The sequence below is a fragment of the Lygodium microphyllum genome, chromosome 17 (genome assembly GCF_053477565.2).
Source record: "Lygodium microphyllum isolate KBCC chromosome 17, Lygodium_microphyllum_v1.1.10, whole genome shotgun sequence".
Taxonomy (NCBI): domain Eukaryota; kingdom Viridiplantae; phylum Streptophyta; class Polypodiopsida; order Schizaeales; family Lygodiaceae; genus Lygodium; species Lygodium microphyllum.
This window is the reverse complement of record NC_141151.1, coordinates 75,982,337-76,006,671: the sequence shown is the minus strand read 5'-3', so window position 1 is coordinate 76,006,671 and position 24,335 is coordinate 75,982,337. Positions and strand designations below refer to the sequence as shown.

Below are 24,335 nucleotides of genomic sequence, written 5' to 3'. Positions count from 1 at the left end.
CTATCTCTCTATGTGCTCAAGTCTCCATTGGTTTTGTGTGTGTGTACTCTTGTCTATTTTCACGAGCATCATGGACTTCTTTACTTAGCTTGGTTGACAAGCACTTGTGAGGTGAATATTATGATTACTTGGCACAAATTAGATTTTTCACAATGCACTACTTTGAAAGAATATAATAAGTAGTTTTGGGAAGCATTATTATCAATCACCTCATATAGATTTGTATGCTTGCTTGAGCAAATTGATAAGTTTTGTTGTGGTTTTCTTAACAAATTAGATATTCTTGCATTAAAAAATGCAACTAGCATGTCTCAATTGCAAAGATAATGCATGTCTAGCAATTGCTTTTCTACATGGAAAGTCTATTGCCTTTAAGAATGTTAATGATAATTGAAAGGAGAAGACAATAAAGTCAGAGAAGTTGGCTAAGGCATCATATGATGCTAAAAAGAGGTGAAAACTTGGAAAGTGATACTGAATACAAAGAATAGTTTATTGCAAATAAATAGTTTGTACGTGAACATGAAGAACATATGACAAGAGATTGTCCTAACGAGAAACAATCTAAAATTTCTCAAGATATGGTTGACCTAGGGAAAAGAGCCTAGAACCTAGTATTGGTTTTAGGAAATGAAGGTTAGAGGTATAATTTTGAGGCGCTATATGTCAAAATTTTAGAATTATTCACCCATGGATGTGAAATGCATGGAGAACAATGACCTAGCGGATCATAAGTATTGCAACTTTACCTTGATGCATTTTGGTTAGAGCCAACATTAGATTGCAATCATTTGGGCTCAACAAAGTAGAGTCTCTAGAGTATTATATGATAATGTACTCAAGTATCATCCGTTGTATTGTACTGCTCATAGTATTTTTGCTTGGACGATTAGCATTGGGTATACTAGTCATTGTGGTTTGTTGTGCAAATGAGGACAGTGTTTGTACTTAGGCTCTAAAATTATAGATTTGTGCACTACACATTAGATGTATCACATGGGACACATGGGATACATGAGATCTAGGAGACATATGCAATAAACAAGGTGCATGGGATACATGTTGGATTGAGTCATTGATTACTCTTGGTTCTTGAATTGCTTTGCTTCAAAGTGGTTAGAATATATTTGGGTCTTTCACATGTTAGTTTACCACCTTTAGTTCTAATAGTAATTATAATTCATATGTGGATAGAAACTAAATTTAGGGTCTAGAATTTTCACATGCTAGGAAGATGAGCATGGTTAAGCAATAGCTACAAATAATGCTTGATTGTGATACATAATGTATTTTCAATGGTAATTGATACCTTTGTCTCACTACAATGTAAAATTGAGACCAACTACAAGGATTTCAAGGGCAGTTCTTCTGATCGGATCATGAATTTTAAACATTTTTCTCTCGTAATATTTAAGTTGCGCATGTCAAATTAAGTTGAAATGCGAGTGATGGTGACAAGCAAACTCCATTTGGACAATGGGGGACAGTGGCAAAAGTTGTATAGGTGCCAATGAATACCTAGGATAAATTTGGTTTAAAGACATTGGATACCCCCTTGGGAATGACTTTCAATATCAAAAAGGCTAGAGAATCAAATTATCTAATATAAGGTTTCTATAAGATTATCAAGTTTCAAATACTTTCGATTTCAAAGTGGAGGAATTTAAAATTGAGATTGCGAATGACTAAAACTTGGCCAAGGTGAAGTATTTTTCAATTTGTTAAATAGAAAATGACTAAAATTTTAGTTGGAGATGGTGGGATTGTATTGGCAGGTTTGCCAATTGTTAGGCGTTGACTTGCATGTGAAGCTGTTAATGGAAGAGGTGATAATGAGAAAAATCACTACAGTAGGACGAGTGTGCTCATGCACGCACTTAGAGAATGGTCTTTTTCTTCATCTATAAGACATCAACATCCATGTCAACTAGTCTCTCCATGGCCTTTCATCAGGTAGAAGGGTAGTTGCTCTTTGTAAACTTTTTGATAAAAGGATCATCATTTATACATTCCTATTCATAATTGCTTTTTTGGAAGGTCTCATTGATCTTTCACATTGTGTTTGGTATAAAGGGCACAAATCCCAAAAGCATGCTCTTCACACCTTAGTCCTTGAAACAAGGAAAGGTATTCCTCCACTCTCTTCCAAAGAGAGTGGCACATGTCCCATTTGAAGTAATCTATCCACACCACATCCGACATTTGATGTAATTTTTCTTACGAACTGTTAGGATGATCTAACCATCATGAAAGCATATGCCCTTGCAGGCAATGGCATTAACACTACAGTTCATGGAGCGTGGTACTCGATAGAAGGATTGTGATAACGAGGTTCTACAAGGATCACTGGCATCGTTTTCACTCCATTACTAGAGTAGCCCCAACACAAGACGACTCCCTTTGGTGAACAGGTTCTAACCCATTCATAAACTAATGATTCCTTGTGACAATCTCAAACCTTTGCAAATGCCTGGTGATGCAAACTAATGATTCCTTGTGACAAAACCTTTGCAAATGCCTGGTGATGCAAACTAATGATTCCTTGTGACAAAACCTTTGCAAATGCCTGGTGATGCAACAGCTACCAGTAAGTAGTCGGAAGAGAAAAAAGAGTGTGGCAATCAGTTAAGGGGCTGTCTCTCTGAATCTTCTACTAAAGTATAAGTTTCCAGCTAATGCATTTTTCTGTCTTCTCTGTTAAGTGTATTGGTACTTGCCAGGATAATCTAAATTGCACATCTGAAAGGGAATTTCAAAGAGTCATCATGCCCTTAGAGCAAGGAAAGTAAGGAATTCGTTGATTGCATCCTCGATAGAAAAAAAAATAGATTTTCAAAGCATTTGAAAGGTCCCGTTACAGAATGGAAACCAGCATTTCCAAAGAATCAGATGATGCACAAGCACGTTCTCGGTCACGAAATCCATCTAAAAAGAGGATGGAGTTAATTATGAGGAAGAAGACAACAAAATAATCATTCATTCGATTTCTTACGGGCTTCAGCCAATACAGATTAATCAAAAATTGAGTGCACCAGCCTGCCTATGACTTCTTTGCAGGCCATGAGAACCCCGGTGCAAGTTGAGCACTTTAAACTGACAGTCTGATAAATGACATGAAAGGTTTTACACTTCTCATTGCAGGTGGGTGTTCAGGAAAGTACTAGATTGTTATATCATCTTCTTTCCTCTGCCAGCACCACTCTTGTTGCAGATTGGCTGACTGCTAAGATCACTGCACTTTTGTCATTTTCTTTCCTTCGACACAACCATTGTTGTTACAGATTTGCACACTGCTCTGATCAATGCAGTTGGGTTATCAAATGTCATGTTTGGCAATTCGACATGGTCCTCGGTAGCTGATGTCCGAAATAAAGCAGCCTGAATACATTTTCCTTCTAAACTAGGTACAAGTGAAGAAATATCATAGCTGTAATCTCTATTAGCTTCTGATCCATTTGTGATTACTATCACCACAGTATTGTCCACTGGATTCAGAGCAATCACAAGACAATCAGCCAGACTTTCTGTCGGAAAGATTTTGAATCCAGGTTTGATCCACTTGGTGAATTGCATGAAAACATAATACTGTTTGCTTATGTTGACAACAGTCGCATGAGTGTCATAGCTGAATGGAGTTTGAAGAAGACCCCACAGACTTCCTGGCATCTCTAATGCTTGCCAGTAGCACCAAGCAGAAACTTGAAGCTCATTGAGATCTAGTGTAATGTGTCTTCCTAATCCTAATGCCACATCAATATCCTCGCCACACCAGTTTAAAGGACCATACTCTGACATCCAAATCTTTTTCCCACTGGTTTTGACAGCCTCTCGAACCTGATGTGAACACAGATATTAAAACAATGATATGCAAATAATCATATTCTTGTTCAGACATTCCATCCACAAGGCAAGGAGAAGCATTTGTAATGAGCTTCACCACGCAACTGGAGCAAAAGTGGGCCCCCATAACCAACAATCGTGAATATTTGACTAGACACTAAGTAGAGAATAAACTATTAAATCATGCCATGGATGCAAACACATCGCAGTAGAAAGCTTTGACGTATTTTAATTGGGAAAGAAAATCTATCTACCTGCTTGCGCTTAGCATAATCTTCTCTGGATGTGACAAACACATAAGTATGCACATTGATTTGATCAATGGCAGACAATGCTGTTTCATCCAGAGCCTTCAATACTTTGACAGTGTTTTGACTCCATGCATCGAAAGCACTAATTTTTGTTTTCAACCTTTTCTCAGCCAGTGCTTTTTTCAGCTTTGGAATCACCTGCACTAATGATAATATGTTACATAGTTGTTTGTATCGGCAAAACCCACATTTATCATAAAGAAGTCCAAGATAAACTCCCAGTTCTGTAACATCTCACAGTTTTAACACATGAAAAGTAATATAACCATGATGGAGTAAAAAGAGATCTATTTAGGAGGTGATCTGTATGTTACATGATCAGATTTCAGTGTCTTTCAGGACACACACTGCTTTTCAAAACTTTGCCTGCTACACAGGTGACAGCACAGAGACTGCTACATTGCAATGTTGATTAATTGCTTGGAAGTCCTCTTCACACAATGTCTCCTTCACCAAAATGAAGATGCCTTTTTGGAAGTCTTCCTTATCATTTACAATTGCAGTTGCAAGAGCAGATGTACAAAGCTACTACGTTGGATGGAGTTCCCATGCTCAGGTTCCTTCAGAAACAGGTTCATGAGTGACTCTCTAGTAAACTGCGACAGAAAACTTACAAAGGTGGAAATGGAAGATGATGTTGTATCTTAGTCTCAAGAAGTACTCAGCTCGGTAAATGATCCAAGAGCCAGGGCACACCTAAGCCTTCCTAAGGATGGAGATAAACAAAATGCTCAGTGGCTAGGTTTGGTGCTTTCAGCAGCAGTTCACAAAGGAAGAGAGGACTGAATACAAAAGCCAAATCATTATGAAGATACAATGCTAGAAATGCATCTAATGAAGCTATACAAAGTTTTGTAAAAGAAGGAAGAGGAGGAAAAGGAGGGTGTTTTTTGTGGTGTGGGGAGGGGGATGGGGCCATAAGTGTGTGCAGGGTGGCCCATAAGTACCTCCATAAATGCAAACCGGGCAAACTACAGGAGTAAACTGGTTTTATTGTCACATTGGCAGGTGCCATGTCAGTGATGTGCGTACATCTGCCCTACTAACCTACTATCCTGTCTGCTATTGTCCTGGCAAATTGCCACACCTTGAACCCTTCCTGGTCACACTCAAAACTGCAGCTATCTGCAGTCACAGTATGTGTAGAGTGTGTCTAAGAACCAGAAAGTGAGTAAAGTTTTCATTAATTTGCAAGGATCCGTTAAAAGGTTAAGCCATCTTAGATCTAAGGTATTACGCTTTAAAGTTCTTGAAAAATAAACGAGAGAAATAGGTAAAATTCAAAAACCTAGTCCGTTTTTGTTATTTCCTTGTTTTTGGACATCCAAAATTTGTTCTGTGGCAGATTGGTTGTCATAGGAAAAAGAGGGTGGTGGTTTATCAAGGTTGGAACTTGGCTGGCTATTTTCCTCTTCCTATCACTGTTTTCTCATCTCCTATAATTCCACCAACCTTAGTTCTTTTAAGGAAACTAAAATTCTATTCTCGAAGAAAATCCCCTGAGGTAAAGTACAAAGTACAAAGAACCCTATAAAGAATACCTCAGTACATCGTAAATACAATGATTGTATGAACAACCAATCTGGTGGGCAATGATGCCAGTCCATTTGAGCGGCTGTGTGAAAGAAGGTATCAGAGTCCTAGGTCTGCAAGAAGGAATCTCTGCTCCTCTACAATTGCACCAACCTGATTTTCTCCTTTATGAAGTGAGGGAAGACTGCTGTAACATCTCCATTTATCGTCAGTTTTCCAGCCCATAACTACTTGAATCCAGCCCTAAAATAAATTGCTTTTCAGGCCCGCCGCCCCAGTTTAATTGTTCCATGCTCATAGTTCCCATACCTTCACAATTATTGATTCCTTAGATCGCATCATTTTTCTCATGGTTTTAGTTGTGCTGATTATTGATTGTTCCGCTATTCCTTATGACAACCCTTCTTTGGCTACAATAACAGAATCCGACTTCACGTTCTGATACCACTCGTTGGAAAAATTCAGAATTATGTAGATTGATTTCAACACAACTAATATTGAGGAAATAGCAAATGATTGTGACACTAATCATAGAAAGAATCGGACATCAAGCAAATCTTCTTCTCTCATCTTCCTTCATCTCCATCTAACATGAAAGTTACATTGCACAGCTTTGTTGGGTGGTGTGCCTCTTCATGTCCTCTTATTTTTAATTAAAAAACATATCTTGTAACCTGAAAGTTACATTGCACAGCTTTGTTGGGTGGCGTGCCTCTTCATGTCCTCTTATTTTTAATTTAAAAAATCCCTATTAATCATCCTAAAGTTACTCACCCTTTGGGCGACTTTTATTAAGGTACATAATGTCAAAGCAACATGGGTATCACTCAAAAGGTCCTAACAAATACAATAAATTGCCACACATAAACATCCAAAATAATCATAACACACTATCGATGACGAAGAATACATGCAATTATTTAGTCCTTCAACTAGGCTATATTAAAAATGTATAGAAGAAAAATGAGAATTGTATTGTGTAAGGTATTGATACATAGTGCTAAGTACAAGATCTTTCTAACTAGAAAACTCGATAACTTACTCTATTGATTGACGTTAGAGTAAAATTGCATCCTTCTTGAGCAGTCTTCTTTTGACGATTTATATTCCACCATCCTTCAACAGGCTCATTGAATGGTGCTATGTAATCAAAATATAAGCCCCATTCTTCTCCAAAGTATTTCACTACTTCTGTTAAATAGTCCACAAAAGCTTCATCATAAAAAGGACTCAAATTGTCTTGGCCCCACCGAGTGTTTCCTGCAGCAACAATCAAGATGAGATTTTGTTATTGAACTAAGGAGGGATCTAGGACTCAAAATTCAATAGTCACAACTAAACTTATTGAAGAATCATTTGGCACATGTAAGATGCATTTGTTGCCCATTTTATACTGAAATAACAGATCATTGAATCCGTAAAGCAAGGACACAAAGAATAAACAAACAAAATAAAATCACCAGAGACAGCCTAGACATTTGGAAAGTGTCTATTATTTAACTAATTGCACATCTCAACTCTTGTTTGAATCAAACAAATGGCACATGCACCCCACCCTCGTTGCCATCTCATAAACTCGTCATCTTTTCTATTAAAGAGAAGTGTTGTGATAGAAACAACAAGACAACAACAGTTGTTTTATTATTGGATCATACCAAGTTCACTTTGCACATCATTTTTGCCTCTCATTTGATGAGATATCTGCAGAAATTACATGGTTTAGCGGACAAAATCTGAGCAAGGAGTAGAAAACACACAATATATATGAGAAAAATAAAAGCTACTTTAATTTCAAACGAATTGATGTAGAGATAGCTCTGTCCACCTGTGCGCTTTCGCCGTGAAGCTTAGATACTGATCCAAACAGATGACAGGTGAAGAGCTTAAGGTTAGCTAGAAGAACTCTAACTGGGTGATAGATAGATTGATGATGGCTTTGGAGGGATCTTCCTTTTATAGCTTGGTGAAGGTAGTCTAGTCGGCTTGTCCAACCATATTATGAGCCTTCCCTAGTCGGCTAGGGAATATTCCCTATATTGTTGGGCTAGGGATGCTGGCTCCGCACCCATCAAAGGGGCCATTGGTCCCCCTTGAGACCCCCTAGCAAAGGGCCGCTTCCATGGCTCTCAGACCCCAAAATAGGGGGTTCATAATAACTTCCACACCCCGCAACTCGATGCTTTGTGCCTAGAGTTACTACCACCATAACTACTCTATCTAACCCAAAGTGCTAGATCCACAAAAGTTACCTTTTTGCCATCCAATAACATAGACCTCATTTGACATATAGGTCACGACCCAACCCACGTCCATGCTCACACATGGCTTCTCCTCATAATGGGGGCCTTACGACTTGGAGCACCATGGATCATCAGTGGCACCTTATGAGAGTGGTGCATTGAGTGTATCTAACAATATCAACCAGATCACAGCATGTGTATGATCATAATGGTGCTATGCAGCTGCTCGACTGATTGTCATTGTTAAATCTTAAATATGCATATGCTGTTAGAAGTCATGTTTATTTATGCCCTTTTGTTTGTCCATCTGCTGCTTGTGAGCCTCGGTCTGAGTCAAATGGGGGCAGTTTAAGCTCTAGCACTGTTTGTTTTGGTTGTGCTTCCATCTATGTTCAGCCAGGCCTCACATCATTCAACCCCACATTATAGAGGTACAAGGTGTCCAGTGACTTTTTGTGTCTATTCATGAAGCAGTTATCACAATTGGCCAGATTTCCTACACCAATCCGACATGTATTTACGGTTGGACCAGTCCTGCATTTTCCTCATATTGATAGTCATATTGTAGGGCATTCTTCCTAAATTGGATCACAAGACATTCTTCCTCACTTTTCAGGCTTCCTCATTTTCTCTCTCTTTCTGTCATCAGTAGATTCCTTCTTCCTGTTGTCCTGTCCAGTCCCCTCACTACCCAGTCATTCAGACACATGCAGGGGCTCAGTCCATTGTATGCAGTCTATTGTGTTTGCAATACATTCAGGTTTTGTATTCTTCTCTGTGTTCCCCTGTTCTCTCTCTTATTTACGCTCTGCTTCTGCATGCATACTCAGATGCTATCATCGTCAAGGTTCCTTCTTTGAGAGATTGAAACTCCTACTACTGCAATTTTTGGGCTGCTGTTGTGTTTTCCCTGTACTGTCCCTTTACTGCCTTAATCATGCCTTTTTTGCATGGAAGCTTCTTCAGCAACATCCTTGAGGGATCGTGACCAGAAGACCATCATCCTGTTGCAATGTCTTTAGCCAATTTGAATATGTCAGATTATTAAGACAGGCAGACTACTCCTATCCTTCTTCCTCTCCCTTTCTCTCCAAGGACATCCCTTGTCTCTCTCTTCAGGTGCCATCTATATAAATGCCCATCCTTCCAAACCTTCTTGATTCCCAAATGCTCGATGGGAGTAACTACTCCCCCTGGAAGGCCATCTTTGACACCTTTAAGCTCTAGGAGTTCATCACCCTACCTATTCATGGCCACTTGTGAATCCTATTCATGGCACTTTTGTTGATCGGGCTACTCTCTAGGACCAACTCAATGTTCATGCATGTTCATTTTTCTATTTGAGCTATACTGATGTGGTTTTCGTGCATATATAGCATCTACAAAATGCCTATGAGATCTGGACATGTTTTGGCATAACTTGGGAAGACTATTTCATCAAAGAACATGGCATTGACTCTTTTGCCCCATCTTCCATCACCCAAGTATGTTTTTTTCTATACTTATCTCCTCCTCTCTTGGCTATAGGAAGCCATTTACAATCTTCAAGAAAAAGGCCTAGCACAAGAAGATAGATAGAGTGGGTCTACTGTGGAGTGATGCTAGGGTTCACACTAAGAAAATCCAAGATGTACAAACATGATTAAAGCGCAAGAATTCAGACAAGAACGCAATAAATGCAAAACACAGAAAACACAAACACAAAAGAAAGAGAACTCTAAAGAGACTAAATCAATGTTGTAGATGAATGTAAGAATGTACAAAATGCTCAAGGGGAGAGTAGTGGGAGTAGTCGGAGAGTGATAGCCACTAGAGACAGATCCCAAGGTTTGTGATCAACACTTGGTGTTGAAATAATGTTGTGTGCGGAAAGGCCGCAAGGTGCATGTCATGAGGACATGTAGTTTTGAAACAATTTGGTGCCAATTGTTGGCCTAGGTCATTCATTTGGCCATAAGTGTCAGTTGTTGGTGACATTAGAGAAGTGGCGTTTAATGGTACCTAATGTCAATCTAATGGTCAAAGATGGCGCAGAGACACTTGGGAATGGAAGTTGCCTAGCCAATTTAATTATTGGCTAGTCAAATTATTTTTCTAGACACCAAAATAATTATTAGATTAATTTTTAGTATTCAAAGACTGACAATTAATATTTAATTATGAATAGATAAGAACATGTCTTCTACACCTTCGGGACAGCAAGGTGCACTAATAATAATGCCAAACCCTTCATTTGAAGCTTCCAAAGATGGTAATGAAGTGAAATAGTTCATATCTATGGGACAAGAAATGCAAATGCAAGGCCATCACGGAAGTGCCAATCCAATGGATTTTGGATAGCGGGGCATAAGCATGCTATGATGGGACAACTAGGATATTTTGGTAGAAGTACGATTTTTCCTGCTATGGTTGAACAAGGAACACATACGAGAATGTATGGCATAAATCCCTATGGTATACAACAACCAATGCATGGTGTGCAAAGCCCAATGTATCTAGGTATGGCTGGAAATATGCAAAACCCTATGTATGGAAATATTGGCTTGATGCATGGGGAACAAAGTAGCATGTTTGGTACTACATCTGTACCCCCGAATGCTTATGGGGCTCAAGGAATGAATGCTGGTCATGCAAATGCTCCGTTTGGCATTGGTTTTGATGTAAATATAGAAAATGTACCCTTTTCGTAGTAGCCAGTGTAGACAACTTGACACCCAAAGGGGCAACAAAAGACTATGATGAGAGTGGAAAAGGAGGAATGTTTGAGCCCTTCAGTGGTGCACACGACAGGCTGAAAGCTTTGACTTTCATTCAGCAATTTGATGTAGCCTATTCAAGGAGAAACTTCACCAAGTCCTCAAAGATTCAAAAGGTAGCCACTTTCTTGAAAGGGAATGTATTACAGTGGTGGTCCACTCTTTTGATGCAAGGTAGAGCATCATCAACCTGGGTACAATTCAAGCAAATGTTTTCATGGAATTGGTTGACAAGTACCTTTGAGGTGGATGTCATGACAACTTGGAATAAGCTAGATGCTAAGGAATGTAAGAATTTGGAGTAATATAATAAAAGTTTTGGGATGCATTGCCGCCTATTACTTCTTATCGCCCCATACCTCTTCATGAGTAAGTAGAAAAATATGTTTGTGGGCTGTCCAAAGGAAACAAGGATTTTTTTCATTAAATTCACCATGTCTAGCATGTCTTAGCTTATAGAGATTGCTGCTACAGCCAATGCTTTGCTGCCTTGGAAGGATTCAGACTTCCTAGAGAGTGGGGAGAAGCCCAATAAAAAGTTGTTCAAGGCTCAGAAAAGGGACAGATCTGAAAATCAGCCTGAAAGAAGGCCGAAACAGTAAAGAAAGGGCTCGAAAACATTGGCACAAAGTAGAAAATTGATGGCAACACATAAATGTTTTATTTGTGAATAGGAAGGTCACATTGCAAGGGACTATCCCAATAGGTAGTAAGTTGGAAAATCAAAAAATCAGGGAAATTCTAAAGAAAAGAAGCCCAAAACATCAGTGGCATTGGTGCTCAATGTTATTAGTTGTAGAGGCGAGTACCGGTAGCTCCACAATTCGAGATGCGAGCTCAAGCATCCTCAAGCCTTTATCTCCAAGCTCCATTTTCCATAGCTGTGCGCGAGACAAGAGAAGACAAGAAGAGAGGAGATGGTGGAGAGCTTCACCTCCAAGATCCCTCACCCTCACACTCTCACACTCCCTCTCTCAAGCACACACAAGCAAGCAAGAAGAGAAGAGAAGAGAAGAAGAAAAGAATATGAGTCCACTTTGCCACATACCAAAGAATGAGCTCCTCATTCACTTTTTAACTTTATTTACAAAACCCTAAATCCCTTTTGGGTGGTCATCCCCTTATCCCCTTTTTTACAGGGCCCGTGGCCTAGGCCCTCTTTCCCATTGTCCTCCTATCTTATTAGCTTCTTTTCTACGGCCCATCTACTTTTACAATTTGCATAGGAGGGAGCTTGGCACTCTTTTACAAAAAGTTTTGGAAGCGCCTCGCATTTAAAAATGTGATTTTGCCTTTGCCTTAGCTTTTGAGGCCGCTCTTGCGCTTTCGGCCGTTTCCCTTCCTGCTTTTTCCGTTGTGTCCGATTTCCTTCTGGGCTGCCTCTTTTCACTCCCGACTTGCGCCTTTCCATTTTTTCCATTTTTTCTTGTGTTGAGGTTAGCATTATTCCCCTCCTAGACTAGTGCCACTCCCATGGCACTAATGGGTAGTAGTTGGAAGGTAGGATGAGTGTGGCCAGATGGATTTTTTGAGTTTATATACAAGCCCTTGCAAGGGATGGTATTGGATGGATCGGCCCTTAACATTGAATATGGTGTTGGGGCTGATCCCTCCTTGACACTGACGGTGGGTGGATTGGTCCTTTGAAATTGTAGATGGTATTGGACGGATCCCTCTGGGAGGTTGGCACGTGGCCGGATCTGTCTTTGAAATTTAAGATGGTGTTGGACAGATCCCCCTGGGAGATTGGCACGTGGGCGGATCTGTCTTTGAAATTTAAGATGATATCGGACAGATCCCCTTGGGAGATTGGCGGGTGGGTGGACTTGTCCTTGAAATTGACGATGGTGTTGGACGGATCTCCCGCCTTGCGAGGCTGCGAACGATGTGAGCCTAACATGGCTTGTCCCTATTCCCTTCAAGTTGCCTTATCCCTTCACCTATGTTCATGCAGACTTTACCACTTGTACAGGAGGAAACCTCACACTTCTTACAAAATGAATTACATTGTGCCTCACACTTTCCTTGTGAGAGCCTTGGAAGATTCTCCCTTGTCCTAGAGAGAGCCTTGCTAGAATCTTCGGGGCTTTCCGTCATCCTAGAGAGAACATCCTTCATCCTTGACAGGACCTTCCTCTCAAGTCCTCATCCTTAAGAGGACCTCGATAAAGTAGTCGGAGCTCCTTCACGTTTTTTCTGAGGTTGCCATCTTCTGTACTGTTCCAAATGAGCTTCTTCATTCACTTTTTGACTTGGGCTTCCTTGGCCTTCCTCTGCTTCGTTTTGGCTGCATGGTGACGTATTGTGCAACAACGGTAATGTAGGTTGATGACGATGTGGTTGTGTGAGGATTGGTCTTTGGAAGAAACTAATCAAGGGGTTGAAGTGGTGGGGCCCGAGGATGAATTGAGGGAATGATGGGGCCTCCAAAGTTGGTGGATTGCAGCATTTGGATTTACCTGAAAAGAAAAGAAGGTGTACTATCTAGGGGTGTGGTTACCTGACTGTGGGGTGCATTGTGCTCATGCTAGTGAAACTGGGAGTTGGATCAAACCACAAGCAAGCATGGGTGTTGTCCCACACTTGAGAACCCAATTCGTGCATCGTTACTGGTGCAGTGCATGCCCTTGAGGTGCCCTACGCGTGAAGTGGGAAATGAAAATGGGCTAGGGGGTTAGGTACGGAGCCGGCTAACCGAAGCCACCGGGCATTTCTAACTTGAAGACCCCTAGGTACAGTGATTGCGACTTCTTTTTTTTGCCACACACGAATCTAGCCATAGCATAGATATCTTTGCCGGCATTTGACATAAAAAAAAAAGTGGTGGGGGGTGGCATCCTTGTCGTAAAAACCTCCCACTAAGGAGCCACGACTTACTGCCCCCTTTCAAAAATTGGCCCTGCGTGTTTAGTTGGCCTTCGCTTCTCTTGCTCTACGTCTATGGTCCCTTAAATTTGTGTTTGGACGTATAGCCCATGCTTTAGAGCCCTGCGGGTGATCTCTATTGCAAAGACTATTCGGAGCTAAGAGTGAAGGTACAAAGAGTGGAGACCAATAGAGTGAGAGAGTGAGAACGACACTTGATGTTCAATACAAAGACTTGTGTACCACATTTTAGGTTTTGAATATATATAAAGTACAACAAGTGAAAGGGTGTGTTGACATCCAAACACAGTAAAAGGCACGGTGAGCCTTTATTCCCAACAACCTCCCACCTTTTTTTTGCAAGTAAAATGTGGCTGATTATATTACTAAAAAATTTTTATTACAACGGAATGTTCATGCTCAACAGACAAGCTCGAGCTGATGTAAAGTCACAAATACATCATGTATACAAGCCTCTCAAGGCGGTCTGGGGGGGATGGGGGCAAGAAGCCATATGGGGGGGGGATGATGCGGTATCGCCAACTGGGGCTGCCTGCTTGCATCACGAAAAACAAGTCCTGGCAGCCCCAAGTGCGCATGAAATGACAACGGAGCTCCTGACGAGCCCTGGACTTGCCCTGCACTTGATCCCATCGGCCGCGGAGGGAGTGGATGATGGAGGTCAAGAGCTCTCCTAAGGTCGCTTGTACTGATAGTCTCTCTCCACCAAAAGCCTCCTGACACCGCGCCTTCTAGATCTGCCATCCAATAAGGCTCCCTATGATATCCCATACCTCTGAGCGGTCTGCTGTGGACTCCAGTACCTGTCGGATGGGTAGAGCCTCCAAACCAACCACTGCGCACGACCCTGCCTCGATAATGAATATCGTGTCCTATATCTCCGCCTCATACAGAAGGTGATGGCCCTGGCTGACTGCCTGCCAACAGAAAGCTCCCCATGAGATACATCCAAGGCTGGGTGCTATATGGCCGAAGGATGCGGCAAGCTCCTCTCCACATGAGTTGCGCCTCCTCACATGACCAAAGGCAGTGCTTTGGGATTTCCAGAGGTTGCTGTGTGCAGCACTTACAACCTCCCTCCTTCTGCACCTAGGCAAGCCAACTTCCCACCGCCAAGTCTCCATGTGCAACCAACCATAAGAAATATGGCACCCTCCTCGGCCTCCAGCTATCCCATAGGCTACGCCAAAAGGTCCGTCAGAAAGGCTCCATGATGCTGTGCTCCGCCCAGTGCTTGCTACATGACAGTGCCCAATCCATATCCTCCTGCATCAGTACGTGTCTGCCAATCCTGACAGTGTACTCTATGAACCTGGGTGGCTTCTTGGAAACCGCCGTGGCCGGCCATAGCTACTCTCCTTGATCCCACTCCAGCTCATCAAGTGGTCTGCCCTCCCAAATCCAAAGGCGCCACTCCCTGAGCTCCTCCCAGAAGACATAGGGATCCAATCGCCATGTCTTCCCCTGAAGGCCCACCACCCGAATCCTTCTCCACAAGAGGGCGGCTATCCCCTCATCCTGCTGCCCTCTGTCAAGGGCCAAACGTCCCCCCTCATGCACTGCGAAGAACGTCCCGTGTGGGGCGCCGCCCACTCTACTTGCCACCTGTAGGGGGATGCCTGCTGGTGAGAACCTAGCTACCCATACCTCCCAAGGCTCTATAGGCTCTTCTATCGGGGAAGCAATCCACTCCAAAGGTATTGCTACGTCTATCTCCCTTTTCCTCAACTCCACTCCCCTCTTGCAGCCTGATCCTCGTTGTAGCACCTCCTCATCCGACATCCTGTATACCTCCCGCCATGTCCTGATGGTACGAGTCGGGCCGGCCTCCCAACCAGCCCACTAGATGTGGGGGCACTCGCCGATCTGTGCTCCTTCTCGATCTTTGATATGGGGGTTCCAAATCACCGGCTGACGGTCTATTTCCTCCTGGCAGTCTGGGGGGCTCTGTATTAGGGCCTTACAGAGGCCTTGCCACACGCGGAGTAGGCTACGTAGGAAAGGTGATCTGGGGGGGGGGGGGTCTGGGCTGACGTAAAGATCCATCTCAAGGACGGCCTCCACTCATCGCCAAGCCTCGGTCTACAGTTCTGAAGGCCCTCTTGCAATAGAACCTTCCAGGTCTGCCCGCCTGGTGTGAGACCGCAGACAACTAGCTTGCCCAAGAGAGCCATACTCTGATATTCTGGGTCTATGATCCTGAGCCCTCCCTCTGACCGATGCTGTATGATGGTCGCCTACGCCACCTTGGCCCTGGAGTCCCTGGAACCATCTGACCCTGACCAGAGGAAGTTCCGCACTAGGCAACGGAGCTGCGCTACGCAAGATGAGGAGAAGCACCAACACGAGGTGATGTACCAGGCCGTCGCTAGGAGTACCCGGTTGACCACCAGGGCTCGGCTGGCTAGTGAGAGGTGAGCCGTGCTCCAGTAGGTCAGTTTCCTCCGAATAGAATCAAGGACAGGAAGAAACTGCTGGGCAAGAGTGATGTCGAGTCCCACCTAGAACCCAAGGTACCGGGCAGTCTGCCCTCTGCTCACCCATCTAAATCCCAGGTGGACGCCCCACTCCGTGCTAGAGTCTGGGTCTGTGGGGAAACCAACCGACTTTCGCCAGTTGATTTTCGCTCTTGCTACAGAACAGAACACGTCAAGAGCCAACCTCACTCTCTCCAGCATCAACTCATCGTCCTCTACGTAGTGTTATGTCATCTACATACTCTGAGACTAACAACTCAGTCTCCTCTCTCACTGGAAGTTGGAGGCCGCGTAGTCCGCTCACACGTGACCTGAAAAAGTGAGACATCGCCTCTGCAAAGAGTAGAAACAGGTATGGGGCTAGGGGGCAGCCCTGTCAAACCGATCGCTCTAGCCGAAACTCCTCCCCTCGCCTTCCACCTATGAGAACCCTGCTGGTCGCCGATCTGTAAAGGACGGAGACCCCACGAATCCAAACCTGAGGGAATCCTAACCTCACCATGGTGTCCTCTAGGAAATCCCAGTCCACCCTGTCATAAGCTTTCTCGAAATCCACGAGTAGTATGGCTAGTCTCTCCCCACTGTGCTGAGCCCACTCTGTCGTCTCAAAGAAGGTAAATGCATTGTCAAGGATGCTCCTATCCTGGACAAAGCCTGTCTGTGTGTCATGGATGATGTCTAGAAGCACAGGGCGTAGTCGCCTACCAATCATCTTTGCCAGTGCTTTATAGGACACTGACAATAAGGTGTTTGGTCTCCACTGGGAAAGCTCCAACCGGTCTCCCCCTTTGGGCAGAAGACTGATAAGGCCTGCCAAGAGACTCCCTAGCATCCATCCAGAAATGAAAATCTCCTGGAAGGCCATCAGTAGGGGATCCTTCACCACTTCCCAGTAGGTAGTGAAGAAGGCTTTAGAGAGGCCATTCTCCCCCGAGCATTTCTGCCCATCCTATGTATGGAAAGCCTCCTCTAGTTCCTTCTCTATGAAGGGGGCTAGGAAGGAGCGTCCCATCTCCTCTGTGACGAGGGACGGGATGTGATCCCAGACCTGCTGTCTACATCTTTGTCCTCTAGCTGAGGCTCTCTCCTGTTGGAAGAGGCGCGTGTAGTAGTCGGTGGCAATCTCCATCACCTCGTCTAGGCTAGAACGAGTCCTCCTATACTGATCCCGAAGGCTGCGTATCTGCTCTCTTGCAGTGCGAGGCTGGTGCACCCAGAAGAACTCCCTGCACATCGTGTCCCCCTTTCGCGCCCAAAAGGCTGCTGAGGTTTGGAAAGAGAACTCCAAGCGCTTGTCTTCTAGGCCAACAATGGCTCCTCGCGCGTGCACCTCTTGCACGTAGAGGGTGGGATCCCTTGGTGCCTCCTATAACAATCTTTACGTGGCTGCAAGGTCCTGCCAGAGTGCTCTCTCCTCCTCCCAGCTCTGCTGCATGGCCTGTATGGCTGCCTCTTGGCAAATTCTGCTTGACTCGACTAGGGCCTCTGCAACCTCCTTTGCTATCCGGTCCCTCCCGCCCCTCTCTGGTCCAAATCCACTCTATCTGTCTTGTCACCTCCTCCCTCCTATAGATCGAGTCAGGGATCCGACAGGAGCGTGTGTCTAGGGCGGATGCTGGGGAATCAAGTGTCAGGAGGACCGAGCAACGATCGGACAATGTGGTACCTGCCAACTGCTCAATCTGGCCTCCACGAGAGCCTCTCCACTCTCCCACATAGAACCTATCCAACCGCTCTAGCAAGACTCCTCTTAGCTGCCTATATCCCCAAGAGAAATCCAACAACCTCTCCCTCCTGTGGAAAGCAGGGTATCTCCAGGCGTCACATGCTCCTACTGCTAGCAGAAAGACCTCCCATGCCTTCTGCTCCTCCCCAGCCATGCCCTGGTAGTTTCTGCCTATGCCCTGCTAGTCCTCCAAAGCCTCCAGGTTGTTAAAGTCTCCTCCAACAATCCAGGAGTCCACCTCTGGGAGTCCATCCGTGATCTCCACCCAGAACCTGCTGCGTGCCCTAACCTCCGTAGGGGCATAGACATTGAGGACTCCAAGGCACGAGTCCCCAATATCCAATCTGATCCAAAGAACCCTCCCTGCCACTGTCGTCCCGTGGTCTCATACACAGGCAATGAGACTCGGGCCAATAGAGGTACATACGCCTCCACTCCTACCGTGGGCACCTATAGTGTGCTCCCAGTAAGTGTGCGAGCTGCCAGGAAGTACCTTTCCTACCTGCTGGGCCTAGGTGGGGGTGAGTTTGTGCTCTTGTAGAAGTAGGATGTTGATCCGTCCGGCAAGGGTAGACTGCACCTCCTGCCGAACAATCAACTTCTTGAAACCACATGCCCCACTGCAGTGGAGACTATTCACATTCCAAGATGCAAGGTGTAGGCTCATAGGGAAACCTGTTAGACTGACCGAACAGGCATATGTTTGGTGTGGAGGCTGCTGATGAGGAGGAGACATTGTGAGGCATGCAAGTATGGTTTGCTACCCGGTCTAGACGAGCTCCAGTCCCCCATGGTGGTCCTCAGCCGGCGGACCATGGGGGTGATAGATGCTCCAGGTGGTACTATCAATGTATCTATCAGTCATGCTGAGAGTCGTGACTCTGTACACTGGTAGAATCGGGCCGCCTGTACTAGGGACCACTCGATCACATCCTTCTGAGCTCTCCACTATGGAGGGGCTCGAAAGATGATGCTCAAGTGTGGGACCTCGTCGCCAGCCCACCAGTTAATGTCCATCATGCAACCAAGCCACTGCTGTGCAAACAATGCTAATTCTTCTTCTCCCATCCACTAGGAGATGTGGTCCGCCACCTGGCTCTTCAACTCCTCCTCTACCTGTGTAGTCGTCCACTGCCCTGAGTGAGAGGACCAAAGAAAAAAGTCATAGTTTGGTCCTTCCAGTGGTGCTAGTAGATGGACCTTGCCCCTCCTTGACTTACAAACCACGAAGATCCCCACCTCTAGCGGCAGTTGGAACTCTCCACGCTCCGCAACTCTCAAGTAGGACCATGGGCCACTGCCGAAGAACTCCTACGACAGCAATTGCGCCTATCTCGGAAAATTGTGCTGGGCGACAGGGGTGGATGAGCTGGTAGCTATATAGGCGGGGAAAGACTGCTGGTGCGAGGAGGACGTAGCCGTGTGTGGCTCATCACCACCTGTGGGAGGAGGGGGAGTGGGTCTGGGGGGAACCACCTGAACCGGGTGTGGGTTAGGGGGAGTGCTCAGTAGGGGAGGTAGTGGGGGAGAGGAGGATCGAGTGATGATGGGATGGACAGCAGTGTATGGCGGGTGTGGAGGGTGACTGGTGGCCCTGAAAAGGAGGGGCTATGGGCCAGGGTCAGTTGGGGGGGGGGGGGGGGGGAAGAGAGGTGGGTATGGGGGGTTGTGGGACCTCAAGCGAGGTAGTCTGTGGTGCAGGTGGTGGATATGGGGGGGTGTGGTTCTGCCGGGTAGGGCGGGTAGGGAAGGGTTGAGTGCTCTACCAAGGGGGCGTCGCACACCCACCTGCTCCCTACTGCCGAGGCTAGGTCTGAGGGGCTAGCTGCGCCCCCCTGCCGTCTCCCTCTCTGTCATCTCTGAACCCGTGTGAAGCCGTTAGTATCCACCTGCGGGCCTGTCGGCGGAGCCGCCTTGGCACCAAAGCGCATACAAACTGTTGCATGATGCCCAAAGTTGTGGCAGCGCAGGCACTGCCCTGGTTGCCCAGTCACGATGACCTGTTGCCTAAAGGAGTGCCCGCTCGCCTCAATCTCTAGGACCTGTGGGATATTCTTGACCTCTTTCACTGCCACCCATACCTTTGGGACTCCTACTGATGTCACTGCATCCGCAAAAAACGCGGAAAGGACAGTGCCGAAAAGACGTCCAAAGTCTTCCACGAGCTGGCCATACTCTATCGCCAGGGCAGGGAAAGGAAGGGTGACCGAGTGCCGAAGAAATCTGTTATGGAGTCCAAATGCCTCCACAGTAAAGCCACTGTACCAGGGGACCATGTATATGACCCCCTTCATGGATGCATATGGTGAACTAGCAAGTAACTCGCAAGCTGTGTCTGTCGAACTAAGCCGGACCATGAAAATCCCTTGGCCCATTAGGACCGCCTCCACGATCTACGCTGTGCCGATGCGCGGCGTGGAGTGAAGCCAGTCTCGAAGCTGAGCCCTGGCTGGAGAATGTCCTACTACCTGACCATAAATCATTGTTTCCTTTAGCTCCAGCTCCTTAGCTCGGACAGCTAAGAGCTGCTCCTCAGAGAGGACGACGCGCAAGGTGTTTGACTGGGGGACACTCGCTGAGTGCGCCGGCGTCTAACCAGAGGTTTCCATTGTGTGTCCCTTTTGCGAGAACAACCAATCACGTCGCGGTGCTGCCGGGGGGAAGTTGCTGCAGATAGAGGAAACAACTGGAGGGTGGGGGGATCAATGGCGAGATTGCAAAAGGCCAGGCGGGACGGACCGGTTAGGGGGAAACGGCCAGGCAGGGGGAAACGACAGACGAGGGCAGTTGCGAATTGTCGGGGCAGGGGGCTCTCAGTGTAACGAGCCGCTGATGGTGCGTTTGGTCTGGGAAGGTGGCCACGATCAGGCGAAGTGAGGGAGGGGTAACAACCTCCCACCTAAAGGCAACGTGTCTAAAGGAAGAGGAAAGAATCAGCTAAGTCTATGTATATACAAAGCTGAGAGACACATATACTATCCAATCCCCATCATCTCGTGGCAATGAGCAAACCGCTCGCCTGAAAGACCCTTCATAAGAAGGTCTGCGAGATTATCATCTGTATATACCTTGACAAGCTCAATGCCTTTACTGTCAAGTACATCCCTGATAAAGTGATACTTTACTTCTATGTGCTTTGTTTTTGCCTGAAAGACAAGATTCCGTGCTAGCATGATAGCACTCTGACTATCACAGTGGAGAATAGGAATCTCTGTAATCCCAAGCTCTCTCACCAGACATGAAAGCCATAAAGCTTCTTTGCATGCCTCTGTGGCAGCCACATATTCTGCCTCTGTAGTAGACAATGCAACACACTTTTGCAGCCTAGAAATCCAAGAGACTGCTCCTCCTGTGAACATAAGCACATATCCCGAAGTAGACTTCTTGCAGTCAGGATGGCCAGCATAGTCTGCATCCATGAAACCGACAACATATGACTTCTACTTACCAAAGTAGATACACAAATCCTTTGTACCCTTAAGGTATCTCATGATACCCTTCACTGCTTCCCAATGCTTTTTACCAGGATATGCCATGTATCTACTAACCACTCCCACCACAAATGCAATGTCAGGATGTGTAGCAACCATAGCATACATCAAGCTACCAATAGCTGAAGCATAGGGTATCTTGGCCATTTCAGCCTTTCCATCATCTAATGTAGGGCTATCGTCTGCACTAAGTTTTACATATGGAGGCAATGGTACACCGATAGCTTTCCCCCCTCCAAGGTTGCAAAACTTTCGTAATATACTCCTACTCTAACAGATAAAGAAGACCCTTTGATCTGTCTCTGAGTATACACATGCCAAGAATGCGATTTGCCTCACCAAGATCTTTCATATCAAAGCTATTGTGTAGACTCTACTTCAAGGAGTCATGAACATCCTTGCCTGCAATTAGCATGTCATCCACATATAAAACCAAGAGAATAAGGTTGCCATTTGCTGCCTTCTTGGTGTATAAGCAATGATCAACTTGAGAACAAATAAATCCCTAAGATTGCATGAATGTATCAAATTTGTGATACCATTCTTGTGGTAGCTGCTTCAGCCATACAGACTTTTGTTGAGTTTACATACCATGTGCTCTTTTCCCTTTGCAACAAAACCGTTAGGCTGCTGCATATAGATTTCCTAATGCAGATCACCGTGTAAGAATGCCGTTTTTACATCCATCTGTATGAGTTCCATATCCTCAGATGCAACCAAGCCCAAGATGGTTTATAGAGTAGTCATTTTGACTACAGGAGAAAAGATTTCATCAAAATCAATTCCATATTCTTGGTTGTACCCTTTAGCGACCGAGCGTATCTTGTACTTTGGCAAAGAACCAGAAGTGACTTTCATTTTGTAAACCCATTTGCAAGGTAGCACTTTTTGTCCTTTTGGTAAATGTACCAAATCCCAATTGTCATTCTTCATGAGAGATTCCATTTCTGATAGCATTTCTTTTTGCCATTTTTTACTATCTTGTCTATCCATTGCTTCCTGGAAGCATGACGGTTCACCACAATCTATTAACATGGTATAATCAGCCACATAATTTACTCTAGGAACAAATCTATTTGGTTGTTTTTGCACTCTGGTCAACCTACGAACCTAGTGGTTAATATTTGCTGGCTATTCAGAAAATCTGCATTAACTGCTTGCTGTCCTACAGGTTCAACATGCTGTATAGCTCATTCATGTTGTTCCAGGTGCACGTGTTCTTGCTGAATTTGTGGGACATCATGGGCCAGACCCTGCGGATCATTTTCAGCATCATTCCCTGCATTTTTAGGGACATTTACAGCAGGTACTTGCTGCTATCTAATGGGCTATTGGTACATCCTCCCGGAATACAACCCTTCTGACCTCCTCTGTTCTTTCGGGCTGTTTGTGCATGCGATCTTCCCGGAAGATGACGCCATTGTTGCGTACTACTTTTCTTTTCTCGAGATCCCATAATCTATACCCCATCTCACCTTCATCACCATATCCTAGGAAAATACATTTACAGGACTTTGGTTCAAGTTTGTTGCATTCTTCCTTGCGTATGTGTACAAATGCCTCACAACCAAACACTTTCAAGTGTACATACAAAGATGGCTAGCCCGACCACGCTTCTTGAGGGACTCCCCCTCCCTCCCAAAGACCTGTTTAGTGACCGATTAATCAAGTGTACAGCTGTCATAACAGCCTCTGCCCAAAAACCATGGGGTAAAGCAGCATGTGACAGCATTGTACGGACCTTGTCTTGAATGGTCCTATTCATACGCTCTGCAACACCATTTTAGGATGGATTATGAGGAGTAGTAAGCTCCCTTTTTAATCCCTTTGCTGTCACAAAAGTCTTGAAAGGCTTTGGACACATATTTCCCACCATTGTCAAAGCGAATGCATTTTAACATCTTGCTGGTCTGATTTTCATCAAGTGCCAGGAATTTTTCAAATTTATCCAAGGCCTAAGGATCTCTGTCCACCTTGAACCAATCAAGGTAAAGTAGAATGCACTGAATCATAGCAATAATTGAGAAACAAGAGTTATCGCCATGTCCTCCGAGGTAATCACCTTCCCTGCATTTTGGACCTACATCTGCAATTGCCAAAGCTTATTGATATGCTCTTGCATAGAAGAAGACTTTTTGTAGGACTTAAAGTCCTCATCTGAACCTCCAAAGATACCTACTTCATCACAGTCATCCAATTGCGTTAGCTTGTCTATGTTAGTCATGTCAGTCTATCATCTCTTGGTTGTGAGGTCTTGTCTATGTTAGTCATGTCAATCTATCATCTCTTGGTTGTGAGCTCTTGTTAGAGTCTGACAGATACATAGGAACTCTAGTAGTTTTCGGTGCATTTCCTTTAGTTGTTGGCTTCTTGTGTGCATTCCTAGGTCAGTTTTTACTTTTTTTCCTATCTGCCTTTACCTGCTAAACATTGTCCCGCCATCCGGGATTTTTCTGTGGCCTCTTGGTAATTTTCTGGCATTTCTTCTTCCTTCATGGTCTCAAGAGATCACATCACAACCCCAATCTTTATTTTTTGGCTGGTGATGGTCTCATTGTGCTCATCATTTTGTTTATTGAGGATTTGATACTTACAAGCAGCTATCTAAAGCATATTGTTTATACACAAGATCTTGAGCTAGAAGTTTGATATGATGGATCAGTGGCTTCTCCACATCTTTCAAGATCTTGAGATTTATCAATTACCCCAAGGAATATTCATTTTGTCAGTGCTACATTACTAAAGTCTAAGACATGGCTACTTCCAAGCCAATTTCATCCTATTGGACCTTGAGTCTTAAGTTATTTCAAGAGGGAAATTCTGAGTACCCTCTCTTCTTCCTGCAGCAATCAGAGTTTTCTAGTCATAGCCAAGAACCCACATTTCATGCTCCCCTGAATTACATCAAGGTTCAGTATCATTATGTTCAGGAGTGCATCTTGGACGGCGAGCTGGAGCTTGAATATTCCCCAATATTGCTGATATCTCCAAAAAGGCTCTTCCTTTGCCTTCTATACTTCATCATGTATGCGTTTGGGGCCTTCCGCCACTCCCAATATCTGAAAGGGGGTGTTA

At 44.7% G+C, this 24,335-nt stretch overlaps 1 protein-coding gene across 1 annotated transcript in view; it reads right to left on the bottom strand.

The window, feature by feature from the left end:
* Positions 1 to 2,822: 2,822 nt before the first annotated feature.
* LOC148022051 (endo-beta-1,6-galactanase-like) overlaps positions 2,823 to 24,335 on the bottom strand; it is a 37,146-nt gene continuing 15,633 nt past the window's right edge. Inside the window, exons 4-6 of the mRNA XM_087697650.1 lie at positions 6,727 to 6,944; positions 4,095 to 4,289; positions 2,823 to 3,834 (exon numbers count right to left, since the gene is read on the bottom strand). Of these exons, the coding sequence (XP_087553776.1) occupies positions 3,244 to 3,834; positions 4,095 to 4,289; positions 6,727 to 6,944 (1,004 nt within the window). The 3' untranslated portion in view covers positions 2,823 to 3,243. The remainder of the gene's footprint in view (positions 3,835 to 4,094; positions 4,290 to 6,726; positions 6,945 to 24,335) is intronic.